Genomic DNA, 23,242 nt, shown 5'->3' on the forward strand with positions numbered 1-23,242 from the left:
AATTTTAATAACTTGTGATGCAACATAATGGGAAATTAAAGATCTAACATAGAAAAAAAGAGTTTTTCACTGACCTATTTCTTGTATCTACATGTTATGCTGATGACTCAACTTTTGTGAGACATAGGTACCAAGTTCACATTTTAAAGCATGATTTAATCAAATAATATTCAATATCATTAGTAGTAAGCATACTGATGCATGATGTGTGGAATCAGATAGCAATTTCAGTCAGTTCTTCTGACAACCAGTGTAATACTGTATGGATCAATTGTCAAATTCTGTAAGTGATCTGGTTTCTAACAAGACATTATAATGAAGCCTAAAACTCAAAGTGCACTTGCATGCTTTAATCCACATTTTGCCATTTTCCTCAGTGGATGAAGTTTGCTCAGTTGTCATGGAGATGCCATCAAACTGTTTTGAGGATGTTTACCTTATCTTAATTATTTAGCCTATATAAGCATAGTGGCAAATAGACGTAATAGGTTTCAGGTTCTGTTATGACTGGTTGGAACATTAGCAGGAAGAAATACACATCTTTGACAGCTGATGGTCAATGACAAAAAGTTCAACTTGTCACCCTCAGTATATAACTGACTGAGTTTCATCCAGAGAAACAAAACAATGCCATATGGAGAGGATTTAATGACTTTTGTAGAGATCCAATTAATTGAACCTACACCACAGTCCTATAATTGAAACAGCTTTGTGTCTCAATTAAAATTCTTAGCTTCAGGGTGGCATGCAGTTGTGCAAGTGTTCATGTTATTTTGTCCACGCCCTGAAAAAAGGGGGAACCACGTAAAGTTAGCCAGATTTGTTCTAGGGCAGGGCCGGAAGTGCTATAATGTCCCTTCAAAATACGATTCATGAATTTGTCACCTGTCGGGGAAAAATAAGTAAATGACAGGTATGTAACCCTCAAACTAGGTACAATAAACAACCTTCAACTATCATCAGTGGGATTTGCCATTCAGTAGCAAAAAGGCCTAATATTCACTTATTACATGAACATAACGTTTAGGATTTGTATAATGAGACAACAGTTATTGTATAACCTGACACAATCATATTCATTATATTAATGATCTTCATATCACGAGCACAACATGATGAGCTATCTACTGTTTTAAAGGCTGACTTAAAGGGACTGAGGTTTCTGATGTTTATTACATTGGAGTGGGGCATTATTTATACAGATGGCTCGTATCTCCAGATTCTGAATGTCGACACACTCTGAAATGTATCGTCAAACTCCCTACCTACGGACCGCTTCTATTGTTCCTCGCAAAAAGAGGTTTATTTTGAAATGCGCAGCCGGAAGTCGCGTCGCCGTGGCCACCTCTGCGCTGCAGCGCGCGGCAGCTGCACGCTCTCACGTCCAGTGTTTGACAAAACCTCCGTGGTCTGCGAGCAGAGCGTGTGCGGCGGTAATGGCTGCCAGGGAGAGTGAGGAAGACAACAAATGAACCCCGGAGAAACGACTCAAAGGTGAGACTGAACACATGACAACTTGCCGCGTAAATACGGCAGCCTGTCCTCTATTTAGACCGTTGTCTTGTCTGCTGTGGCTACTTGTGTACTTGGCTGGCAGGTGTGTGTGTGTTGTGGGCTTGAATATCTGGATGACACACACACACATGCACGCACGCACGCACGCACGCACGCACGCACACACACACACACACACACACACACACACACACACACACACACACACACACGGGACAATAAACTGTCAATACCCAGTGCTTATCATGCACGCCCCCCCATGCCCCGGCGTTAGTGCAGTTTAAGAGCAGTGGGCTTGTTTTAGGTCCCAGTAAAGGAATGTAGACGCAGACATTCATGTCGACTGTGCTGGCGAGAGCTGGACTCTTTGTTAGCTGGTGTTAACGTGATTAGCTAACGTTAGCTAAGCAACAACATCGTTAGCTGACGGTGGCCAGGCCACATAGCTGTTAGCCCGTTAGCCAATCAGGCGAGTGGATGGCTAATTAGCCCGTTAGCATGCTGGCTATCATTCCTTCTGACAAGGAGACAGCTTCTGTCTTCTGACTTTGTGGGGGTGTTTATCACCAACAAACCCGACAGCGGCGTTTATTTTTCCATAAAAATGAAGTTTAGTGGTTTGTCCGCTGAATGCTCGCTAACAGGCAGGTGTCGGACAGTTTGAACCCCGTCAGTGAACTAGCCCTCTGAGTTTTGTTACAGTGCTAACTTGATGCTTTGCGCAGGTGTGTTAAACAGCTAAACTTATGATTGCCCCTTTTTAAAAGATATATTTATAGAAAGCTGCAGTTGAATAGTCTGGATGATGTGATGTAAGATGTCGCTATTAATTGGGCAAAAATCCCAATGTCAGCTGATACAGTTTTACAGGACATCACACAAATGTGACACATGGCACTGACTTGGCCAAAACATCACAAACATACCTAAGTTTCTATAATGGTCTTATTACAGTTTATACTGTTAAATAATGATACTTGCAGAAGAAACCTAAAGTATTCCTGAAACAGTCAATGGACAGAAAACTGCAACAGTGAAGGCATTTGTCAATAAGTCTGAGCAGAATTAACATTCTGTGTTCCCTGCTTAACAAGTATGACAAATGATTGTTTTGGACTGTTTGGACAAAACAAGCAATTTACAATAATCATTGTACACTAAATGATGAACTGATAAATCGTTGAAATAATTTCTCTATCTAAAATATCTGAAAAACACAATAGAATATCTGATAGTGAAAATAACCAGTAGTTGCAGTCGTAGAGCTATTTCCTGGTCAGGCAGGTATATCAGGATTATGTAACTACATGATAAAGAGGAGTGAGACTGATGGTATGATTTGACCTTGTCTGGTTATGTATGCCTTTTCCACACCACCCATTTCCAGCGTAGACTTCTCAGCAGTGCGTGCTTTCTGGGAGGCATCACCTGTTGGTGTGACATGTGCACATGCTGTCATAAACACCTCAACACGGTAACATGATAGCGCTGTAACAGATACCAGTTTGACACCAGAAACTCAGTGTCAGTTTAACACAGTGCTGATTTCTGGCGTGGCTGAGGTGCGAGTGTAATTTTTTTTAATGAGGGGTACAGTAAAGGCGCTGATAGTGTTTGTTTGTGCAGGAGTGGTATGCAGCTTCCCTCATTTTGTTGTTTTGGTGGATGAGAGATTCCTATAGCTGCTGTTCCATGATGTGCTCTCCCGTCATGTCTGATACGAAGAGACACAGAACGGAAGCAGTAACCCTGCTTTCTTCGTCCACAGTGAGGACTAGGATGGTAAGCAGCCAGCCGAAGTACGAGCTGATCCAGGAGGTGGGGCGTGGCAGTTACGGCGTGGTCTATGAGGCAGTGGTGAAGCGCACGGGGGCCCGGGTGGCGGTGAAGAAGATCCGCTGCCACTCTCCAGAGAATGTGGAGCTGGCCCTGCGGGAGTTCTGGGCCCTCAGCAGCATCCAAAGCCAACACCCAAACGTCATCCACCTGGAGGAGTGTATCCTGCAGCGGGACCAGCTGGCCCAGAGGATGAACCACGGCTCCAGCTCCCCGCTCTACCTGGAGGTGAGGACGCAGTGGAACAGGGCTTGGGGGCAGCGTGCTATAGTTAAACAGTAATCCTGCACTGATGCTGCATTCAGGCCAAACTGTAAAGATGGCAGAAACCAGTGTTGCCAACACGACTCAGGTTTGAGACTTGATGACTTCATTGGTGAGGTTGGATAAGTGCTCCCAGAATGCTTGATTTGTTTATTTCACTTTGAGTGGTACATAACAGATAAGAATTTGCAAAGTTAGTGTGCTACTAGTGTGACTAAGTCCACATTTTCACACTTTTTTTGTTTGTAGATCTCAAGTGTAGATGTTAGGTGCACTTGCTAAGTAAAGGGTGGGTTGTAGCCTTATAAAGCTACTTTTACTTGTACCATGGCTGCTGCAGCCCTACACACTATTTTATGTGATGCTTTTTTTATGTAGGTGTGCTAAATAGCTGACATTATCTGAGTGGATGTTAAATGGATGCTAATTATAAAGTATAATTTACTGTTTTTCCTTAAGAGATCAGCATGGTCTGAGCTTAACAACAAAAAATGCATCATTATCAGGTCAGGCTCAAGCAATTAGTGTGTGAAAGTGCTGCCTATCACCTGATTGTTTTCTGCTTATTAAACCACATAATTGGTCCAAAGTTGACTACAGTATCCTGTATCTCTGACGTTAGGACATTTGGAGTTGCGCACTGGACAAATTCTTTTTACTGTAACTTTTGTTTAAGCACTGTCAGTGAAAGGGGAATTTTCTTTTGTGTGAACCCACGGAAGTGAAACTCAGACAATAGGCTCTTTGCTCATACATGCACGTGAATGCTTCAAAGTCTGACAACACTAAGACAGATGGGACATTATCAAAACTAATGATAGTGCAACATGAAAAAAGCGAATGTATTTTGTCACTCTTATCAGTATTCGTTGTCTTAATTTCATTTGCACACAATCATATTTGTTTTGGAACTAAAAATTCCCTAATTTTGAGGCTTTGGGGAATGTAAACAGGAAGTGTAACGTCACCACTGAGTTAGCAGTGTTTTCTTCAAGCCAACTTTCTTTAAATTGGTAACATTAAAAGTATGAGGGATTAACTACTAGTGGTAGCTTGGTAACCTTGGCTGGCTGTTTAACTATTAACCAGATTTACTGTAATTACACATGTTATAATGCATTGTGTTTGTTATGAATTCAGTATTGGTCACACTGCCAGGTTCTCTCCCGTGTGATAAATAGAAAGTAACATTTGCATAGATACAGAGCAGTGGTGGCTCAGTAATGGTCAGGGAGGAACAACCAGACTGTCAAGCACTGGAGAATTACAGAGCAGTAATGTCAGCCTTGGGTACCAGATAAGCGTGCAACAGCGTCCAGAAGGAAACAACAACAAAACAGTGCTCCTACAGCTATCCAGGCTGCCATTTTGTTCTTTAGGGAAGCACTGAGTAGACTGGACAGTAATAAATAAAGGACAGACTCACTGTATTGTTGTGTGACAATTACCACACGCTGCATCACAGGCACAATAGCTGTGGCTTTTGGAGTTCAGTCAGACTTGACAACATTTGTTATAAACTCCTGCATACAGGAACTGCCACATTTGAATGCTAATGTCTCAATTGGTGAACACACATCTCCAAAACATAACCATAAATCTCACTTTTGAAATGCAGCCAACAGTAAATCTGCTGCATTAAGTCGATGTTATCTCATAGTCACACTTGGCCTACTCAAGTCACCCTTGCCAAATGCACATCTTGTTAATATCTGTAGACGGAATCTTTGCTGGGGCGACGTAGTGCCATACATTCCTATCCCCAAGTCACTGAGGTGATTTCACGGGAAGCAGACCAGCAGAGGAATCCAGGGCGAGCCGCTGTAATTGACATTTTAGCAGGCGCTCGAAAAAAACACTTGTTGGTTTGGCCACATGTTGCTGTGTCTTAAAATAGGCTAACGCTATAATTACTGTAATGAATTGGAAGCCTGTTTTGATTTACAAAGTGCATCATGATATCTCCTTACATATCCTAGATTAAAAGAGGAATGTTTATTTTTCCGTCCACTACCCATCACTGTGACACATTGCCGCTGGCAAAGATGACTTGGCTGACCATTCTGTGAAAATGCAGCCCTGATAGGTTAAAGATAAAGGTCACTGAGTTTTTGCTCCTGCCAAGTGAGTCATCACCAGCATGCTAGTTGTTTTTTGTGTAACTCATATTATTGTAATCAGTGTTGAAGATGATGATTATGGAGGCAGAGCCTAACAGCACAAAGACTGGCACTTGGAATAAAAGCCCTGGTTTAGATTCCTTTGTGTGTGCTGCTCATGTGCATTAGCTGGATGGTTCTGGTTGGATCTCTGCTGTCTATGGCCTCCATGCCCCCACAGTCACATGAACGTGTTGTCAGGTTGAGGAGAGGAGGGGTGGGGGGGGGGCTCACTCCCCTCCCCAGTCAACCTGTCTGCAGCCTGTCGTGTCGCAGTGCCTCCCCGCTGTCTGACGGCAGGCTCACAGGCACTCTGCCGCTGCCTGATTATAGTCTCTCAGCGGCACGCGGGGCTATTGTCAGACCATCCATTCCGTTTTGTGCAGCGCTAGCATTGGACACTTTCCCAGAATCCCTTTATTCCAGCTCTTTTTTTTATTGCTCTGTAATGTTCCAGTGCGTGCTTACAGAAGAACAAATGATAATAGGGCAGAATTATCTGACCACACCAACTGTGGAATAATTTGCATCTATTCTTTTCTGGTTGTGGATTCTTTGGCTAGTGGCATGTCAGACAATTTGCAGCCATTTGTTTACAGCGGGGTTTCCACTAGGAATTGCCTACTAAACATATTCAGAGCGTTTATGTTGCCTGTAAAGCAGTTTACATCAAAAGCCTGACTGTGTTAGTCAGCTGCAGCTGACATTTAAACACATTTCTACTCCTCAATTAACAGTTTGGTTATTTAACTCGTATTTGAACTGCTGTCACCACTTAGATACCCACTGACACTTCAACTATTTACAATACACACACTTCAACTTTCTCAGTTTTCAACTGACATTTCAACTGTGTTCATCTTACTCCTCAACTGACATTTCAATGAAGAAAACACCTGCTTCAGAGCTCAGCCCATCAGAGTTCATCTGCTTTCAGTGATTACACTTCAGTTGACCTGCCAGTTCAATTTATCGCCTTAACTTTGATTTCAGTTCCTGTCAGTGCTTGAACATCATCTGAATATAAACTCCTATTTACACTTTCACTCCATCTTCCCTTGGTGCTTTCATTTAGCTTAAACTTAACTTCAGTCAACTTTCAACACTGCCATTTCAGCTTTTTTCACACCACTTCAACCTCTTGCATCATTTAAGCCATTTCAAACTTTCTAAATGAAAGTCTTCTGCTGCCAGCAGGGATGCCACAGTGGGGGAAGTTTCACTCTGGTTAGTAAACCTGTGACGACACCTTAAAACCTGACATTTTAGAAGAAAATGGGGTTTTAAAAGAAAGCAATATAACTGTGGGTGGTGGGCAAGTAATGCAATCAGCGCGATCAGTGTGAGTAACACTGATAACAATGACTACCACGGCAAGCCTCGCTGCGAGCACACTGGAACATTCTTCTGAAAATGTAGATGTTCATATTCTACAGTATCTTTAACAAACCTGTAGCTTTTCAGAGTCTAATACAAAACACCATCTATCAAACCCCAGAAGCTCGTCCCATTTAATCTTAATTTAATGTGAGATGGATGAAACTCACAGGTTTGTGGTCTGCTGTCAACGAGGGAGATTAAATGAACTCACTTCCTGCAGCGGGCATGAAAGATGAGAGTCGCCTCACGCTACTTTGATTTTAAAAAAAATGGCCCACAAAGGAAGGTGGGGGGACAACATGTCATGAATACAAAGCCAGAGCAACCTCGCTTGTTTAGCTACGAGTGACATTTTCTTCCTCACTGCAGAGCTGTTGCTCATTGTAAGCTACACCAGAACTAGGTGGAAGAATCATTTTGGTTCCACTTACTGCAGCACTTATTGTTTTTATTTCCTCTTGGGATGCTACTTTTGGTTGTGGAGATTCTCTCAGCTTTTGTCTTTGCTAGTGACACTCAAAGAGTGAAGAGTTGAAGTTCTGTCACCGTGACCACTGGTTTACAGACTGACTTCATCAGAAGTTTAGTTTTTGGCTTTGCCACAAGGGGGAGTGCCTTCTGACTAGTCGAAAAGAGGCAGACACAGACGGGCTGGCAAACCATTCTCTTTGTCTGTCTGCGTCTGGCTACTATGGCCATAGCTTTCTATGCTAACATTAGCTAGGGAACCTCCTGGAGACATGAGGCAGAACCAGACCTGTTTGTTGTATTTGTTCGGTGCAGGGGGATGGGTGGTGCTAGTTCCGGTTCAACCATTCTAAAATCTCACAGCCAACCTTCTTTTAAGGGTTTTCTATATTGATTTGGAGACTCTGATGAGAAAACAGTTCAGTATTTGTTAGGTTTCATCAAATCTAAGGCAACCAAGTAAATTTCCTATACTTCAATTGTTGTATCAGTGTTCTGGAAAGTTTGACAAATATCATGATGTATCTGTTTACAAGGATATTCTTGGCCACAATAATAAAAGCAAAAAAATCTGATAGTGACACACACTTTTTCTTTGTTTCTACTGTAGCTGGTGGAGACGTCTCTGAAAGGCGAGATCACATTCGACCCGTGCTGTGCCTACTACTTGTGGTTTGTGACAGACTTCTGTGATGGAGGCGACATGAATGCTTACCTGCTGTCCCGCAAGCCCAGTCGCAAGACCAACACCAGCTTCATGCTGCAGCTGGGCAGCGCCCTGGCCTTCCTGCACCGCAACCAGATCATACACCGCGACCTCAAACCGGACAACATCCTCATCTCACAGGCCTGCACGCCAGCTGGATTGTCCGAGCCCACGCTGAAAGTGGCCGACTTCGGCCTGAGCAAGGTCTGCTCCACCTCCGGGCTCAACCCCGAGGAGCCGGCAAGTGTCAACAAGTGCTTCCTGTCCACTGCGTGCGGAACAGACTTCTACATGGCCCCGGAGGTCTGGGAGGGCCACTACACGGCCAAGGCAGACATCTTTGCCCTGGGGGTGATTATCTGGGCCATGGTGGAGCGCATCACCTTTGTGGACGTGGAGACTCAGAAGGAGCTGCTGGGGAGCTACGTGCAGCAGGGCTCAGAGATTGTACCCTTAGGGGAGGCCCTGTTAGAGAACCCAAAGATGGAGCTACTGATTCCCGCCAGGAAAAAGAGCATGAACAGCCACATGAAGCAGCTGATCAGGGAGATGCTGTCGGCCAACCCTCAGGAACGGCCCGACGCCTTTGAGCTGGAGCTCAGACTGGTCCGCATTGCCTGCAGAGAGCTGGACTGGGACACGTGATGGACGAGCAAACGGCGCCATAGACTCAGCTGATCAAGCACATGTACACATCTCGTCAGCTACTGTTAGCCTAGATGGTCACATAACGGGATAATTGTTTTTTTTTATCTAGGAAACAATAATTAGAATAGTCATTGTTTATATCATGGCTTCAACTTCACCCACTGTCCAAGCACACGCAGTCCTGTACTAGCTGTGTCTTTATATTGAAGGGGAGAGGAGTGACACTCACCGCTGCTGCTGCTCCAAACTGCAGCTTAGTCTCAGGCTTATCACATCACAGCTTCCACTTCCCCCTTACTGAATCACTCGAGCTCGATGGCAGAGCAAAATGACCCCAAAAGTCCTGGATTCAATTAGAAGGGAAAGTTAAAGTGAAAGCAGCAGTCAAACAGTTTGTCTACAAACGCCATCTTGGACTCGGTGCTAATCGTGACTTAATGCAATATGAGACGTTATCCTGTGAATAAACATTGCAGCGTACATTTATCCAAAGGGCCACCTCAGTGTGTGGAATGCTTCAAAGCCTTCTGCGGCTTTGACAGAACCGGACTTAGAAACTGACTTCAGCCTGGTACATGACCACCAGCATTAATATTGACATTAAGATTGGATTCTGTTTCAGCATCTAATGCAGATTTGCCCTGAATGCTCAGGTAATAAAACATATAGCATGATGGTGTTTGTAGACAAACTATCTAGTTGTGCTCACTAGTCAGGAGGGGTGAAATACCAAACTTTGGTGCTTGAAGATAACTTTTTTTTTTTTCCCAAAGCTGCTTCGTTGGCCATGTGGGTGGGGAACGTTTTATCAGCAAGTGTCCGGCCAGCAGGTGCTCGTGGTTGGTGTTTTCCTCCTTCTGCCCATTACAGACTTCAAGATAAGGTGATTGGTCCCAGATACACCCCCGACCAGTTTACCAGAATGTATAACAAGACAGGTCATCGTTATTTATACAGAGCCTTAAACACAACACAACACACTTCATTTTAATGACTAAGTGCTTCACACAGTTAATGAGCAGGAGAGCATTAAGGATAATTCTGGTTCACTGAATTTCAACTTGGGTTGCAAGTAGGGATGCTAATTTAGAATTTTCTTCTGGCCGATAGCCGACCCCCGTTGACCCATCATTAAGCGCTAAAGGCACTATTTAGAATGGGCAAGTGTCTGCGGCCCATTATAAATCACCAATACGGCTGGTCACCAGTACCACATTGTAGTGCTGTGCAGCCGAGGGTTGGGGGGGGCGCAGAGGACCATGTACCAGACAGAGTATGAACTCCGTCCTCTACTGCAGTAAAAAAACAAACACTGTACAACACAAAGGTTCAACTCATGCTTCGATGGAAGTATTAACAAAGAGTACAATTTGACATGAGAAAAGGATTTGAAGACCAGGGCGAACCGTGTAGTTCAGATATGTTTCCCCCAAACCTAATAAATGGCATGCCACAGCCTCTATTGTAACCTGAAACCCAGATCCAGAAGCAGTAGGGACTGGTTGTTTCTGTTTCTAACGTACCTGTACACTCACATAGTAATGTACTTAGCTAACACAGACAGACACTGCAGACTAGTTTTGGCTATTAATGCCTATTCTGGCATCTGTCCATGCTGTGTGCTTGTCCCCATAGAAACAAACAGCAGCTTAGCATTAACATGCTAAGAAATAGCATGATGCTTGGTTACTGCTGTGTGGTAGGAGAAAGAGAAAACGGTGTACAGTAACTGTTACTGTAAACATCCATCACAGTTTACAGACTTTGAACCTGAATTAGTCGTGCTCACTCTGTGTAATGAGGGATTATCACCAATACTTCAGTCGCGCTCACTTTCACCTCCAATGAAAGTGCTTTGGTTAATCTGGATGAACTGTTTGCTTATTTACAACCTGTCTGATCGTGCTTGTTGCCCCATTAGATTTTACTGTGGCAGTGTCACTGTGTTCTCGGCTATTATTAAAATAAAATAAATAATAAAAAACCCATAGAAGTAACATCCAAAACTACAAAAATAAAACCCAAGTTGTCGTGAACCAGAATTATCTTTAAACAAGAGACACGAGGCGGGCCGGCCTACATTAAAGACACTTTTTAGTGACTCTCCTACAAAGCTACTTTTCAGAGAAATCTCTATGTTGCCTAAAGTGAAAGGTGAGCAACAAGAGCAGAGGCATGAATATTCACATCAGAGTCCATTTAGACAAGAGACCTGAATGAGTAAAAGGGGCGAGGGATTCAGTGAAGCTCACTGAAAGCACTTTTATCTAGTTGTTCTTATTTATTCCTCATAACTACCGACTGCATTATATGGAGGAGCTCTGTGAAGCTGGATTCAGTGTGATAACTGTGTTGGTATTTGTACACCAGGTGAACACAATGTCAGCCAACAAGTCTACTTATGCATGCAGTGCCTCTCACCTTCAGGGAAGAAGCGAGAGAAGACACCAGCACACACAATCCTCCATGAGCCAGAGGATCTCTGCTTTTTTTTTTTTTTTTTTGGGATACATAATACTGTTGTGTTTAACTTGATCTCCTCTCACTGTGTCACTGCTGCTCGTTTCCTTTGGCTCTGGATCTTACAGTAATCCCTTTCTTCATGCTTCCGACAGGCTAATTCTAAGCCTATTAAGTTGTTGCAGCACTTGGCAGAGGATCGTGCTCGGGACCCCTTTTGCCTTTCAGGTCACACATAATTCTTGCACTTTTACAGTAACCTATAAAACCAAACAATCCTGGCTTTTTCATTGCTCTCCAACTCTGTTGGAAAATCAAATTTCCCTTGACTTGTTGCCAATATAAACTGCTATATGGCCTTCAATTCTCCCCTTAGCTGTAATAGTGTTCTTTTCCTGTCCTGATGCGATTGAGATTTGCCTTAGTTCTCAAATTCACTTTTGACACAAAGTGGCCTCAGCGCTTTTGCACTCAAACACAGAATTGGCAGAAGTTGTGGTTGAGATGCACCACCTTTCACCGACTCTCTCTTTGGTATAAATGGCAATACCACAAGTCAGTATTAAAATCGGCTGTCTATTGCAGGACGTCTACGCTGCTTCGGACAACGTCGCCTCGCTTCAAGAATGTGGTATTTGTGGCTTTTCTGTTCATGAGCATCAAAGTTTGGACTCAGAGTAGGTTACCCATATCCTCACAGCTCTGAGCAGAGCAGAGGATGATGGGTAGAGTCATTTCCGGCCAGATTTCTCCCTTCAGCCCCTCTAGACAAGGGTGGGTGGGGGGGGGAGACATTTGGCTTCCTGTGAGGTTTGAGACGTTTGCCAAACATGCGCTAGGTCTGGGATATAAAGAGATTTCACCCTTCTAATTTGTTGTATTTAATTCCTTTGCACATGTGTAAATACTGTATAGGATCAACAGGGGATGAACAAGGTTCTTGTACATTTGACTGGATGTGCTCTGTTTTCAAGAGCCCCACTTGTTTTGACATGTAAATTGCTGTGATGGATTCAATTTTACTTCAACTCTTAATTCTGCTTCAGTTACCTTCAGACATGAAAAAGATATTTACAGGTCAATACTGTTGGTGTGCTAGTGCTAATTGTATGTTTTTCATTGGCCTATTGTTTGTGATTTTGTGTAAGCAAAGCTGGTATACAGCGTGGGTCAAGTCCAACGGTCTTTTCTGTCTGGTACCAGGCTATTTGAAAAAGGAACAGTCTGGGACATCAATCAAACCTCACCACTGTACTAGCCCTGATCCAGGACTGGCCCACACCGACCACCGTACCGCTCCCTGAACTCTGTAGTCACACAGGAGCTCAGAGTTCGTTATGGTCGGCAGTCTTCTGAGTGACCAGTTGAGGAAAAAGTGATATTATGCAAAGTGCAAAAAACATCAAAACAGAAATATTTTTTGTTACTTTGCACTGGTGCAACGTCATTTCCCCAACGTATCGGTCATTAATAACACTCCAGCCTGTAACAACTTCACTGAGCCTCTCAGTGACTGAAATATCAAAGCAGGACTGTGATACCTAACGAGTTCTTGATCAGGGCTACACTTCGTGTACAAAGTGTCCCGTGTAAGATGAAGAACACATCAAATAACAGATCCTAACTCACAGCCAGGCAAACTTCTCTTCTGCTCTCACACTTTTGTATGAACAAAATCTTTGCTCTGATGTCATTGTAAGATATTTTGAAGAGATTAAATGAAGTTTATCAAAAGTGGTGTGAACACCTGTCAATCACCTGTTGAATTGATGGATTTTTAATAAAATGGATTGAAATAAGAGTTGAGTTGCTTTAAAGAAATGGAGAACACACTTTGTTTTACCATTTTCCATTTGCTCCACGGCCCATTTTCATTGGTCCTGCACTAATCGCTCTGATTCAAGTCACCTGATGGCCTGAATGTACTTGCTGCTCCCAGCCTGACTGTTTGTTTATTCCTCCTGAAGCCTCTGGTTTTTGGTCTAACATCACGGAAGAGCACACGCAGCTGCCCATGTGGCAGCTAAATTTAAAGATATTTTGTCATGAGGAAACAAAGTAAGTTAGTAAGCATCAAAGTCGTCACAGCAACAGAGCTTTGACAGTATCTTTTATTTCCTAATAAGGCTTTGCTTCCACGCAGCCTGCAGTCAATCCCCCGGTGGGATGACCAGCCACAAAGCAGCGACAACACAGGTGTGTCTTCTCCTCTGATAACTGGGATACTACCTGAGGACCTGAACAAAATGTGTCCTACACAGTGTAATGGATTCCTTCATCTTAATCCACAGAAGGCAATGCTGCAGATTGTCCCCTGCACGGTGTCTCAGCTGCTGTCTGCTTCTCAAGTCAGCAATGATAACTTTGTGATCTGTGACCGGGAACTCAGTCAGGTATGAGAAGCACTACAAAATGATAAAGAATCTAGAGAGAGTGTGTGAGCCACTAGTTATGGACTCATCGTGGAGTCTCATCAGTCTGACATGAATTCTGAATCTGGGGACTGCAGACATTCCAAAATGTAAAAGTATTTTCATCAGTGACTCAAACCTTTGGAAATCCCTCCTATCCTCTTAAGTTTACAGCCATGCTTGTGCCTCAAAGGCTCCACTGAGGCCCAGCAGTGCTTTAGACTCATGCTGATTCTGACGTGTGCATTTACCACATTCACTACCTTATTTTAGCTTTTTAGCATAGTAACACTTGCCAAATACCTCTACACACAAGGGGCAGCAGAGGCTGATGGGAATATTATGAGTTTAGTGAGTATTTGGTCATAAACCAAAGTATCTGGACATGTTGAAATGCCATTTTGTTTTTTTCTGGAAAGGAACGAAACCGCTTTACTTTCAGTGCTTGAGACACCGCAGGTTGGTGCCACAGAAAGTGTCAGATGGATGATCAAACATGGTGGAATTTATCCTTCAGTGATCTTTAATATCTGAAGCAAGTTTCATGGCAATCCACCAAGTAATTGTCAAGGTACCTCAAGACCAAACATGTCAACCCAATGATTAAAACGTCAGAGGATGATCAAGGTCGTTATGATGCAGTGCTTCCTCTGGGAATCTGCACAAACTGATAAGTTATCTAGCTGAAGTCAAGCTGGGTCACTGGATAAGTAAAAAGCACTGGATCACGTCATTATAATTTATCTTTGGAGGGGCCTCGCATATCTGCAGCAAATTTCACGGCAATCCATCTCATAATTGTTGATGATTCCAATCTGGACCAAAGTAGCGGGCCAGCTGATGGATGCTGCTAGCATGCAGCTCATGCCGGCAGATAGAAAGTGGATGGTAAGTTCTTTTTAAAGGGAGAAGTGGACATTTGCACATCCAGAACTGCATGACAAACTGACAGATTCTTTGTGCTGATGAAGATCATGTGATGTGATTGAAAGCTCTATAACACCTTCTACATGGGTCTTGACTGTTTGACTGTTTTGCCAAATGCTGTTTCCAATGTCAGGGATGAACTCCAATATGGAGTTTAGGACTTGAGACACAAAGTCAGTGTCTTAAAATGCCAAATTCTTGAGTGGAATCTGGTTTGAGGATAACTTCTCTGCCCTTTCCTCTTGCTGCAGGTGTCTGTAGTGGGCGTCGTCAGAGCACTTTCCCACTTCGTGACAAACATCCAGTACTCTGTGGATGACATGACTGGTCCACCTTTGAATGTGAAGCAGTGGGTGAACGCAGAGGCCAGTAGCATCAACAGGCTCTGTTCAGGACCATGACAGGAAAACACAGCAAACTGCACAGTTTGGGTAAAAAAAAATCAGCTTCTGATTGTTTCTCACAGGACTGCGCTCTGACGTTTTCCTCCCCTGGAACTTATGTGAAAGTTACTGGAAGCCTACGCAATTACAGTGTAAGTAACACAAAGTGTGCAGATAAGATGTGCTTTAAGGGGAAGTGAGGATTTAAGAGCTCTGATTTTGTGAGACTCACTCCTTTATTTATGTGGCATTAGGGTCAAAGGTCATTGCTGGCGATGGATATCCGTCGTATCGAGGACCTGAATGAGATCACATCTCACATGCTGGAAGTGGTGCAAGCCCATATGCAGCTTTTTGGAGAGGTACAGGAGCTTGTGGAAGGTTTTGATCTCCAACCTTAGATTTCTTTTCCACGGCCAGGTCGGGGAAGTATCCAATGCTTGTAACTCTGCATGTATTGTTCTTCCAGGTATTTGATGTGAATATGAACACCGCTAATGGAAGAGCCCTTGGCTATAGCGATGGTGGACATCCTGAAGGCATCGTACCGTTGGGTCTGTCCACCATCCAGGGTCAAGTTAGTGCATTTAATGGGTCCTAATTACCAGAAGCATTTGGTTTGTGCAGTGTTATTTATTTTTGTTTGGTCTATAGCACATTAGAGAACAGTGAAATATGTCCATCACAATATTGTAGAGCCCAAGACGACCTCATTAAATGTCTTTGTTTGTCCAACAAATGGTCCAAAACCCAAAATATTCAATTTTCCTAGCATGCAGAATTTCAAATCTGAGAACCTGGATCCATGAAAATGTAGACATTAGTTTTGTTGGTCGACTAATCATTGAGCTGAATGGACTTCCTGCCTATTTTTAAATTGTATTTTAAATTACATGAGTGTAAAACATTTGCACGATTAATGCCATACTAAGAAGTAAGGTATTAAAAGAAACTGCTCTTGCTGTGAACGGTTATCATCTTACTGTTGATGACTGTGAAGTGACACGTCAGCACCACAGGGTTGACGATTAAAGTCTGGGTTTCTTTGTAAGGTGCGCAGTATAATCAGGAGGTTCTCTGTGCGGCATGGGGGCATAGGTCTCCATGACCTGAAGACACAGCTGGACCACCTCAGTGTGACGGACCTCAGGTAGCGCCTATTGTTGGACGTATTGGGTGATGATGGGCCGCTAGCAGCATCCAAACCATCACTCCACATAATGCACTCGTGATTATTTGATACTGTGATTATGAAACAAGGAGGCAAAATGAGATGCTTCAATGGAATCTGTCTCCTTTTGTACAGAACTGCGTTGGAGTTTCTGATCACTAAAGGTCTCGTCGTCTCTTCACTCATCAATGAAGAGCCTTATCTGAAGTCGACTGAACGTTAGCGGGCTACTTGGAGGCCACTGAAACATCCAGACATCCTCGTCCTGGATTACAGCCGGTCAGGATTTACTGCTACACGTGTTTTTGAGGCGACTTACGTCTTTAATTATCTTGGTTAAACTGAATTATTTATGACATGCTGTAGCTGATGGCTTTGTTTGTCATGTTGAGCCCCGTATAAATATGCACACACAGACGAGGAAAGTGTTTGTAGTGTGCCGTTTGCTGCCTAAAGAATCACTGCATTGCTTCTGCCATGTGTATTTTTTGTTTCTAAGTTATGTGCTGAATGTGTGGGCACCCTGCAAATAATATCATTTATTTCTGTATATAAAGGATGAAGCTCACAGTTTATCTCATGTCGTCTTTATTTAAAACGACTATAAGGAACTTTGTTTTTTTTTGCTTAGTGTTTCTTTTCTGGCCCCTGTGGAGAAACCTGGTGTGTTTCTATGGGCTAAAGTTTTTACATTCGGCTAATATTAGCCAAAGAGTTGCTAGCTTTGTTTTAGCCACCAACATACATTTTTATATATTTTTTTTATATTTTTCATGAATAGAATAGACGTAGTACATCCTAGTCTGGGAGGAAGAGGATCAATTCAGTTTTGAGTTGCACCGTTCTCTCTGTTAAACGATGAGCCATGGTTGATGCCCCTGTGCGGTGTCACTGCCCCTTTTCTTTTTTTTTTAGCTGTTTCTTTGTTCTGTGGTAAATTCTTTTCTCTTTTGGTTGATCCTGCCCCAGTTTCAGCCATAACCACAAAATATGACCTCCTGTACCACACCACCGCCAAACTTATTCTGGATGTTCTGGTGTCAGCGCCACAAATAGTTTAGTCTATTTTTGCAGGGAATCTCGTGTGTTGACGGATGTTTGTGCCAAATCAGACCCTTTTCAGGGTTTTGAAAAATAAACTATTATTTAACTTAAATGTTTGGGTTTTTTTTTTTTCACTAAATTGCACCAATTCAGCAAGAATCGCATTCGCTAAGCTGCTCCGAACCAAAAACGGCATACAGCAACAGCTACATGAACGAGCTAAGGCATGAAATTACATGTTTTTCATGATTGTGGCGTGTGGTTTTCATCTGAAAAGTACAGACACATGAACACACTTAAAGTACATTTAAAGGCATCATTTAAGGGATTATCTTCCGTTAAAGAAAAGATGAAATCCCATAACAAAGCTGTCTTAATTTTTGCTTCTTTATCACAGGAAAGCCTTCCGACCTGGGAGCGCTGATTTAAATGTTACAGATGACGAGACTCGCACAGACTGCAGGTTGGGGTCAAGAGTCTGCAACGTCTAGTTTTCCTAATAATGGCTCGCTTTCTGAATATGTGTGCGTGAGCTGTTTATGCGGCTCACATGAGTGTCCCCAGAGACCTGAATTGAGAAAACAGAGCTTATATAGGTCATGAAAATGAGCTGTAAACAGAATTGGGCACATAGGAGTCTGAAAAACAGCAGCCCATTATGTCAGTAATGGTCGTCAGGTTTAGCACCGTTAGAAAAGATTAAAATTCAAACTTAAAGATTCTTCCAGTGGTACCTGTAGCAGGGATCATTTATATGAAGACTAATGGGATTCTTGGGTCTCCATAAATGTCTTCGCTGGTACTGTAGACATACCTAAGCCTTCCTTTATAATGATCTCAGTGAACCATATAGGCAGCTGTGGATCGTTCTCAGTTAACTTTGTCATGGAGGGGTTACAGTCACAGGCCAGGATATTTCTAAACACATGTTATCGTTCAGTCCAGAGGGAATTCTCTCATACTGACTTTGAATACTCTGAAACATTGGCAAAAAAAAAACTGTCACAAATGTAAGTGCGAACCAGAATTAGTCTCATTCAGCTCTCACCAAAGGCTGCAGTGTATTGCAGGCAGTAGGGCAGCCGGCGCTCCTCCGTCTCTGGGCATCATCCGGCCCTAAAGATTTATGATGTTATTAAAAAGTGAATTCTAATTAATTTAGATAACAGGTAATGTGTTTTCTATATCAATTTACATGTGGGAAGCAAAGCTGCTTTATGGTCCGGGGGCACCTAACTCCACACCAAGCACTCCCACTCAGTATTCATAGGTGTGTGTGTGTGTGTGTGTGTGTGTGTGTGAACTGATATAATGCAAGTAAAACTGGCTATTACATATCATACATCAGCGCGGCCTCTGCTGAACTAGTCCGGGCAGTTCACAGGAACTGTGTGATAGTCTGTAGAGGGAATGAGGTTCCAGGCATCAAACACAGAGCCTCTAATTAACTAACCAGATTGGTGGTTAAACAGGAAGTGCAGTCGTTTGCTTTTATATAAAAAAAAATCCAGTGGCATCAAATTAGCCTCTCCAGCCACCTGCCTCTTCACTAAAAAAAGAACATCTAGAAACAGCTGGAACAATTTACACTGCAGAGTGTTAGTGTAACCCCTTTATACAACCGTCAAGTGAATCCTTTGGAACAGTTCATTTTCCATCTGTTCCAGTTGTGTGTGTGTGTGTGTATGTGCATTTTAGAGGAGTCAGTACAGGAGTCAGTTCAAGTACCTTGGAGTGATTCTTGATTCCTCCCTCACTTTTAAAGTCATGTTAAAAAAATGTCTAACACAATTAAATTCAGCTTACACAATTTTAAATATATCCGATCATCAGTGACGATTAAGGCAGCTAGAATGTTTCTGCATGCTATGGTGTTCTCACATATCGAGTACTGTTTTACAAGCTGGTCTCTCACAAATGACACCATACCCAAACAAATAGAAACATTATATAAAAGAGCATTAAAGATATTTGCCAGAAAGCCTATTTGGTACCACCATTGTCGTATTCTAAAGACATACAATCTCCTGACTTTTGATAACTTTAAATATTTTAAATATGCTTGTGCTGTGTACAAAATACTATATGGACTTGCCCCACCACCATTAATGGATTTTATTTACCTTTGGACAATCTGTTCTTTCAGTCAGGGGCGGTAATATTTGGAACAGCATACCCCTTCCCATAAGAGAATGCCCCACATACAACACTTTCAAGACTGAACTTAAAAACTGGCTGAAATCACATCAGCACTGTCCACACTAGAGCCCTGCAGGTCGGCTCTCATGTCTTCTTCTGTTTTCATGTCTCCTCATTTTGTCTTCTGTCATGTTTTGTGCTGCATGATCACCTGTCCATGCACCATTGTCTGTCTAGATGTTTTGTTAATATTTTAAAGGTTAATTGTGTCTACTATGTATATGAATGTGAACTGCTGGCATTTTACACCTTGCCCAGGGACAACAGTTGAAAAATAGCTTCCTTACACTAATACTGGCACATTTACAGAAAAGTTCATTAATGTGTACCGTCCCTGTTAAATAAATAAATAAAAAAAATTCTAACCAAATGCTCGATGGCCTGTTCCTCAAACTCCTTTTTCAACAGCACAAAACTGGAGGGCTGCATGGGACAGTTTCAATCAACCACTTTAAGCAGTGTTTGGCCAGATGTACAGAAGTGAAAGAAGAAGAAAAAAGAAGAAAAGCTTTTGAGGAGAGACTGTCCCAAAGTGTGCAGTGAGATCCCCAGTTGTTTGATCGTCCATGTAGACTCTTGCAGAGAGTTCAGGTAGGCGATGTGGTGCAGCCACAAGGAGGTCAGGATGCCAAGTTCCTCACCAAACTTTGGGCGTTCCCATTGGGAACTGGGTAAAACCACATTTTGTCTTTCAACGCAGCGGGACAGTATGTCATAAGGGTTCCAACGTCTGCAGTCTGTTGGTGTTTTATAGCAGGATATTGTAACAACTGCCTGCAAGACGACTGTGTGAGCACAATCCTGGTCCCCAGAAAAGGACTTCTAATGATTTCGGTTGACCTCGGGCCTTTTTTCCAAGCACCTCTGCCAAGTCCAAATTCCCCTGACAGCATTTTAGACCATACCATAGCATTTAAGAGACTGATGTGAAACTTGGTAATGACATTTATGGTCCCTAACGTTTTTACTGACCCTGACGCCATCTTTATGTGGCCACCAGTTTACAAGATCATAATCTAATAAGTAGATTACATGAATTTTTCCATTTGAGACACTGAGCTTTTCTCTTGCACCACCCTTTGGTGGAGAATTTTGGCCTTTAAATCAGATTAAGAATTAAGACTTCTGAATCCACATGACCTAACATGACATAACTAGAGGGTTTCTCAATCCAAGACTGAGTTTTTACAACATTTATGAACAAGCATCTTCGAGCTTCTGTTAGATTCTGTCAGGACCACTGCTCCTGCCCCTGCCTGTGGAGAGGCAGCCCTGTTTTGTCTGTCTCTTCCTCTCTCTGGGTGTGATTGCAGGAGTGGAGACAGCTGTGTGGGTCACCTGCAATTAATCATCCACCTCCTGCTACTTAAGTCTGGTTCAGGCATCCACTCATCGCCAGTATGTCGACTTTGTATGTCCAGCCCTGGCTTCAACCCCTGCTTTGCCCTGCCCTGCCTGTCCTGGTTCCTGACTCCCACCCCCAGCTTCAGAACCCTTGCTGGGCTCCAGATCAGCCCCTGAAACTCTACAGCTAAATTTTGTGGATTATTTTGTTAGCTGTCCACCTTTTGTTAGTTTTTGCATTCCTGTGCTCTGCCATTGGTTCTTAGTTTGTTCCCTTTTAGTTTGTGAGGAGTGGCAGCCTCTGTATTTTGTATTCTCTCTGTACTGTTTATACTGTAACTAAACCTGTGTGAATCTTGAATTTGGGTCTGTCCTGTGTCCACATTTTGGGTTCTCGGACTAGCCGTGACAGATTCTCTGAAACAACACCAGAGGTGCTTTTTGGCCGACTAAAGGGAGACATAGCATCTTTCGGTTGCTTCCTTTTAGCTCCATCAGCAAGTTGAAACATTTTGGTACAGACTGAAATTTCTCGTTTCATTTCTATTCTAAATAGTTTTTCTATTCTATTCTATTCTATTAGATGGATGCCATGGCATTAATGGCATTCAGAGACAGTCATGTTCCCATTTTAATGAATTATAATCTCGTGTCTGTCAACTTTTCTTCCAGGCACAATCACCAATGTCAACATTTCACTGAAAAGACTGATGTTGGCAGACAACCAATTGAATACATATAAAATGAAATACAAATGCAATATGTTGTCTGTGAGCACTTTATCACCTCAGCACACCTGACAGATCGTGGTGTGTGGTATCGGTAATGTTGGACATCTACAATGTCTACGCCTTCCAAGAGAGAAAATGTCTTTTTGATGTGTGTTTAGATGAAGATGCTGTACGTAAAGGCCACAAATCTCCTTCTACATTTGCAGGGTGGACGACCCTTTTTGTAATTCATCAGCCAACAAACTAAAATTGTAAATAATAAAAAATTCACATTTTGCTAGAGTGATAGGTGTGTCTGGGATGTTAATAAGCTGTGGGATTGAAGATGAAGATGAAGTTTTTGTTAAGAGGGCAGAGAAACCTCCTCCAGGCCTTCACCTGGGTGAGATGAAAGGAAATGAGCCAGTGGAGGTGAGCTCAGTTATCTCCTGTTCATCAAACTCTGCTGTGACCTAACAGACCTCAGCCACGTACTGAGCACCCTGACCTCACAGAGGCAGGACGTACTAGTCCTTCATTTGCAGTTTTCTCATGAAACAATAATCCACATAGAAGTCTCTTTCATACCAGCGGCACCCAAAATAAGACTACGTTTCCTTTTCTCTGTCAGTAACATAGCAACATGTGTTGGCTGTATATTGGTGCATTTTCTATGGCCCATGCACTCTTAAGTTGGTACCAGCACAAACAAAGAGCTTCGCTTACAATAATAAAATGCTATAAATAGAGTTAAACCACTCATTTTAATATTTCAGTTATATTATAATAATTAAAGGTGCATTCATTTATTTTTTGACCACTTGGGGGCAGTGTAATGAAGTACAAATGGAGCACTAACGTGTGTAGACATGACAATGGCCTGTTTAGAGTCCAGCTGACAACAGAGCAACATTAGCATTCATTTGGAGTCCTGTCACTGGCCACCATCTGTATGAGTCTGTATCTGTATCTCCAACAACTGAGAGATGTATCTGTATCTCTTGAGATAGAGATGGAGCTTGGCGGGTAGTGTACACTGGGTTTATCGAAGCTTTTTTTTTCTAAAAAAATCAGCAACAGGATTGATTAGAGTGAACCAAAATGGTAAGGTTAAGGGTCAAGCTGAAAGATGCTGAAATGTTGCATAGAACTGAGGGGGATTGCAGAACTGGTTGATAAATCTCTGTGATTTGTCACTGTGTCCTTTCACATTACATATCCATTTATATCATGGCATTATTCAGATTATTGCAGCTTTAATATTGACTTAACAAAAATACCAATCCTTTTACACCGTACAAGTGTCATTATGTGCTGCACATTTTCATTCTGTTGGTGAAAATCTCTTGCATCAGCTCTTGCTCTTAGCTCTGTTACTGTCGATAATATAGTAGCTACACGGGAAAAATCCACCAGTTTGTTTTAATCAGCCATAAACAGTGATCCAAGACACTTCAGTTTGTCACTAATGTTGTGCTCATACTGGAATTAAGTGAGAAAGGTCCAAAGCTGCTCACTGACTAATGCAGAAAGACTCTCTCTACAACCCGACATGTTCCAAGTTCTATTTCTGAGACATGTCAGGTGCATCTTTTTAAGTGCTTGTGCTGTCCTGCA

At 42.6% G+C, this 23,242-nt stretch overlaps 2 protein-coding genes across 3 annotated transcripts; both read left to right on the forward strand.

The window, feature by feature from the left end:
- The first annotated feature begins 1,410 nt into the window (after positions 1-1,410).
- On the forward strand, positions 1,411-13,220 carry pdik1l (PDLIM1 interacting kinase 1 like). 2 transcript variants are annotated; one of them, XR_011585526.1, is made up of 4 exons: positions 1,411-1,494; positions 3,284-3,579; positions 8,233-9,859; positions 11,347-13,220. XR_011585526.1 is itself a non-coding variant. In XM_070846696.1 (3 exons), the coding sequence occupies exons 2-3, from the start codon at positions 3,295-3,297 to the stop codon at positions 8,971-8,973; spliced, it is 1,026 nt and encodes a 341-aa protein (XP_070702797.1). In that variant the 5' UTR covers positions 1,411-1,494; positions 3,284-3,294; the 3' UTR covers positions 8,974-10,919. The 2 variants fall into 2 exon arrangements, 1 of the variants encoding a protein (XP_070702797.1); XM_070846696.1 differs by lacking the exon at positions 11,347-13,220 and having other exon boundaries at positions 8,233-10,919.
- A 205-nt stretch (positions 13,221-13,425) lies between these two features.
- On the forward strand, positions 13,426-16,669 carry LOC139216073 (replication protein A 32 kDa subunit-like). The gene is made up of 9 exons (XM_070847129.1): positions 13,426-13,494; positions 13,580-13,632; positions 13,728-13,829; positions 15,026-15,139; positions 15,241-15,309; positions 15,412-15,519; positions 15,627-15,734; positions 16,210-16,307; positions 16,464-16,669. Exons 1-9 carry the CDS (start codon positions 13,482-13,484, stop codon positions 16,549-16,551), a joined length of 753 nt encoding a protein of 250 aa, XP_070703230.1. The 5' UTR covers positions 13,426-13,481; the 3' UTR covers positions 16,552-16,669.
- The last annotated feature ends 6,573 nt before the right edge of the window (positions 16,670-23,242 follow it).

Source organism: Pempheris klunzingeri, chromosome 16 (genome assembly GCF_042242105.1).
Source record: "Pempheris klunzingeri isolate RE-2024b chromosome 16, fPemKlu1.hap1, whole genome shotgun sequence".
NCBI lineage: Eukaryota > Metazoa > Chordata > Actinopteri > Acropomatiformes > Pempheridae > Pempheris > Pempheris klunzingeri.